Source organism: Osmerus eperlanus, chromosome 21, assembly GCF_963692335.1.
Source record: "Osmerus eperlanus chromosome 21, fOsmEpe2.1, whole genome shotgun sequence".
In the NCBI taxonomy this organism is placed as follows: Eukaryota; Metazoa; Chordata; class Actinopteri; order Osmeriformes; family Osmeridae; genus Osmerus; species Osmerus eperlanus.
The window spans coordinates 710162-714543 of record NC_085038.1 but is presented as its reverse complement, the minus strand read 5'-3'; the positions used below and the strand labels follow the sequence as shown (position 1 = coordinate 714543).

The 4382-nt window shown below is 44.9% G+C and overlaps 1 protein-coding gene across 3 annotated transcripts; it reads right to left on the bottom strand.

The window, feature by feature from the left end:
• Positions 1-2034: 2034 nt before the first annotated feature.
• LOC134007415 (SOSS complex subunit B2-like) lies at positions 2035-4374 on the bottom strand. 3 transcript variants are annotated; one of them, XM_062446860.1, is made up of 7 exons: positions 4111-4374; positions 3853-3899; positions 3676-3767; positions 3514-3585; positions 3278-3362; positions 2435-3048; positions 2035-2400 (listed from the first exon to the last, which is right to left on the bottom strand). In XM_062446860.1, exons 1-6 carry the CDS (start codon positions 4205-4207, stop codon positions 2869-2871), a joined length of 573 nt encoding a protein of 190 aa, XP_062302844.1. In that variant the 5' UTR covers positions 4208-4374; the 3' UTR covers positions 2035-2400; positions 2435-2868. The 3 variants fall into 3 exon arrangements, with proteins under 3 accessions (XP_062302844.1, XP_062302843.1, XP_062302845.1); XM_062446859.1 differs by having other exon boundaries at positions 2435-3053; positions 4111-4358; XM_062446861.1 differs by having other exon boundaries at positions 2435-3053; positions 3858-3899; positions 4111-4187.
• Positions 4375-4382: the final 8 nt, after the last annotated feature.

Below are 4382 nucleotides of genomic sequence, written 5' to 3'. Positions count from 1 at the left end.
TTTCTTCATTAAGTGGTTGAATATTAAGAAGTGCCTACAGGCTTTAAAAGGAAGTCAACCACCTTTTAAAAATGTCAAACTCATCCACTATCAGGTGTGATGTTAGTATTTTAGGTGTGATACAAATCAGTACATCGTCTTTCTATAACATATTTAAATTGTTTGTATCCTGTCATGGGTGAGTGGCCATGCTAGGTAGGCCTGTGTTTTCATACAAAGGGCTTAAGATAGCCCAGTCAGGAAGACCCCTTCTCAGGCCCTCCCATTGTCCCCAGAACAGTGGAAAACTCTGACTCTACGGGATGTGCCGTTTCCGCTGACTGGAGGCCCGTGAGACCACAGCCTCGGGGCCCTCTGTCACTGACCGACCACACACAAGAACGCAAAACACACCTAAAAATAGCCGCCGAACCAGTCACTCTAGTAGAATTTAACCGCTTGGAAAGTTCGACTGATTAAACTGATAATATATGAGTCAATCGAAACGGTCGTTCTCCGTGCCGCTTGTGTTTGAATTAGCTACTACGTGCAGCAGCCCGCGCATCCGTCTGGCTCAATCAGCTTCCAGTGGAAGGAAATGCATCAATGCGTTGTTATACACACGGGTCGCTCCCATGAGAGTTTGCACTGAGGGGGGCTGTGTAGGCTGAGAAGAGATGGAATCTAATGACTAACTCTGAAGGGAAAGCTGTTTTCTTGCATGCTTGGCCTAGAGCCAGCACCATGAGAGAAAATCTCTTTTGGTCTTTTATGCGATGCAGTAATGGAAACTGAGTACATGCTTAGGCTTCTTATTCATTTGCTGTAGATATAGCATTTCATTACCAACATCTCTGTCTTGTAAGGGACGAAGTTGTGAGAAGGAGATGGATCAAACTTGACAGTAAACTTGAGATTTTCCGGGAACTGGGCTACAATGAGATTATTTGTTATTTGGGTTTAACAAAGGGGGTAGAGATTTTTTCAAAAGTATTTCACAAATGGTTTTAAAAGACACAAATCTTGAAACTGAAAGCACCTTGGCACCATGCTCTGACCATTCCTCTCCTCCCTCCTTTTCCTTCCTACTCTGTATCTACCACAACCTCTCAACCCTTCTTCCCCCCTTCAACCATTCTCTCTCATCCTCCTCTTTGCTCACATCCTCTTCACTGTCCCACACACACCCCTCCCCCTCTTCCTCCCTCCCAACAGACAGCTCTCCCCCTCCCTCCCAACAGACAGCTCTCCCTCCCTCCCCCTCCCTCCCAACAGACAGCTCTCTCTCCCTCCCTCTCCACCTCCCTCAATGCTCTAAATCAACACATCCACCCTTTCTCATCTTGTGTCTGTAAACGTCCAGAACGTCGCCTGGGCAGGGTGGCCGCACTTTCCCGTCCCAGGAAAGGGGTTCAACTGTGGGAGAGGCCAGCCTCCCCCTCCCCCTAGCGAGGCCAGCCTCGTTTTCCCCCTGGCGAGGCCAGCCTTGTTCTCCCCCTGGTGTTTAGCTGCCTGTAAAACCTCAAACCGGACATACCATTCAGACCAGCAGAGTAATGGAAACCAGCAGCTATCAGGCAGTCCCTTAGCCATTACCACAGACTAGAACACACCACCGCTAGCTGTCAACTGTGTACAAAGAACACACTGAGACTGGCAGCTCTCTGAGGGGTTTGTCTTCCAGTAACATTTAGACTCAGTCAACTCACAGTTCTAACTTCAGCAGCACTGTGTTTCATGATTAAACCCTGAGGCTAAGAGGAAAGCGAAGATCATTTACTTGACTGTAAAAGGTGGCTTTTTATTGCCCATTGTGTGTAAGATAGGACAGCGGTGGAGCATGACCACAGATGAAGACGTTAAATGTGGTATTAATCACCTGTTGCCTACAATCACTTAGGTCAATTATTATTGGTTCTTGTTCTACCTTTGATAATCACACTAAAACTTGGAAACGTTTTATTAGCTGTTCCTCCTCCAAGCAATAAGGCGTACCACAAGGCAGGCCTGCAGTTACAGATTTAAGTCAATTCATACAATAATTGTAAACGTATCAAAAGTATGAACCTTTATTGCATTTGTAATCATCGGGATTAATTACGTCTGTCTTTTTATTTACAATAAATTAGCAAAGAATTAAAAGAATTTCAATGTGGGGTTAAAAGTAAAACCTCAGACCACCAGGCAGGAGGCCTAATCTCCACACATCATTAGCGAGTTCACTGCCGCTATGGAAAAGTACCCCCAGATAGCCTTTGATGTGATATTAGTTTCGAATCCAATAAGCTCCATCCCTGGGTAACTCCTTTCACATGCAATAATGGTCCAGTAAACGCGGAGTTAATACCATGGGAATATTCATGAATCATATAAAAACAGGTTGTCAGATTAACCGGGAGTCACAGTCCTTTGGTTTGCTTACTTAGTTGTGCTTACTACTTACTTACTTACTTACTACTTAGTTGTGCTACGCAATTGTAGATTTAAAGTCATACGATACAATATAGCCTACTTTGTGTCCTATAGGATTTTTTTTCTTGGTCTCAGTGTCGCTGCAGTCAACAAATGATGTCCTACATTGAACAGAGAATGTAGAGATGGGACACAGTAACGTGAAAATGAGTGAAGATGTTCCTTTGGATGCGGTTTAATTAGTAAGTGCTATGACACCTCTTTAGCCGACTTTATCGTCACTTCACTCGCAGCCCTTCAAACTATTTTACACGAGAAAAAAAAACAAAAAACAATTCCGAGTTGTACACGGACGCCATCTAGTGTTCACAAACGGTAAAGCACAAAAGAACATCAAGATAATATCGGCCTATCAGTTTGGCATAGTGACACTACTTTCACCTCTTTCTTTTTAGTGCCCGGCGAGGGTCTCTTGCATTACGAACACCAACTGCACTCTTGGGGGAAGAGCCGGGGCTCCCTTGGCCATGCCCGGTAACTCCTGACTCTCCATATGACAGGTCCCGGGACAGCGGCGAGCTTCCATTGGACGAGTATGTCAGGGCGGGGGCAGAGGTGAAGTTTTGATTGACAGGTGTATTTGTGACAGATTCCACTCTGTTCTGGAGAGAGATATAGAAGATGAGCGTGGGAGACATGAAATGGAGGGACGTTAAGAGAAAATGCTAAATATTAACCGAGCAGCATGTGCGCTTAGTCCCTCTACTGTTTTAAAAGGATGTATAACCTACGCCTAGGACACACGGGGGACATATGATTGCAACAGGCTGCAACTTAGTATGAATACATATTAATAGGCCTATTGGTATTTGCGCGTTGGTCTTACGGGTCTGTTGAGTTGGTGAATATGCGCCATAACCTCCCGATTGGGTTCACTGAAGTTTGGCACCTCTGAGAAGATCATGCAAAACCTACGACAACACTCAATCACTAAACTGACATTGGCCGGGTTTCCCAGATTCGTTAAGAAGCTCTTAGCGTTAAGAGCTTCTTAACTAATCTGGGAAACCCGGCCATTAAGAAATGTTGGTTGGCCTGATTATTGTGATGCGTTGGTCTTACTCTCCGATTTTCTGCAGATCTCCACCCCGACCCGTGTAGACAGTCAGGCAACCTTGCCACAGCGCCGCATACCTGCAGGCAGTCATGCGGGTTTGGTCAAATCCACTGCTGTTCCTTAAGCCTGACCGTTAACGAACAGAGCAAACCGATGCTTGTGCATACCCGCGTGTGAGTCGCAGTACATCTCCCGGCTGGATGAGTCCTCCCACGGCATCCCACACCGACATAGATACACACCCGGTTTTATCCGCCACCTCATGGCCAAGAAAGACAAAGTAGGTATGAAAGTTTTAATAATAATTGTCTTAAGTTATGCATAGTGAGGAGAAGATGTCTCACCTTACAGGAGCGAACCTCGTGGCCATCTTTTGTTTTTGACACCCTTCCTGGAGGAGAAGTGAGTGACAAGGTGCGAGATGACCCGTTTAATATTGAGGCACGGTGGTTTGGTCGGCAAGTCCTTTAAAACTTCAAATAGCCTACTATCGGCAATAACTATCGGCAAAATAGTTGTCTTGACACAATGTAGGCTCCATTATCACGAATTAAGTAGCCTAGCACTTAGCCTAACATGCAAACTTACTGTGCATCACTTACCAATTTCCAACACAATAAAGATTGTATTTATATTTTTCAGTCCTGGTTTAATATCTTTAATCAAGAACAGGCTCTCGTGCGGTAGAATTCCAGTCATGGTTTGGGAGACTATAGCCAACTAGACAATTAAAGAAGTAGCCTATCCAATTAGCACATCAACCAACTTCAGCTGTTAGCAAACGGAAGATGGACATTTTGACACAAGGCACCGTAATACAAATTGTCACTTCAACTTGTAAAAGATCCTCATCGTTTTATCGGGTTGAGTATGA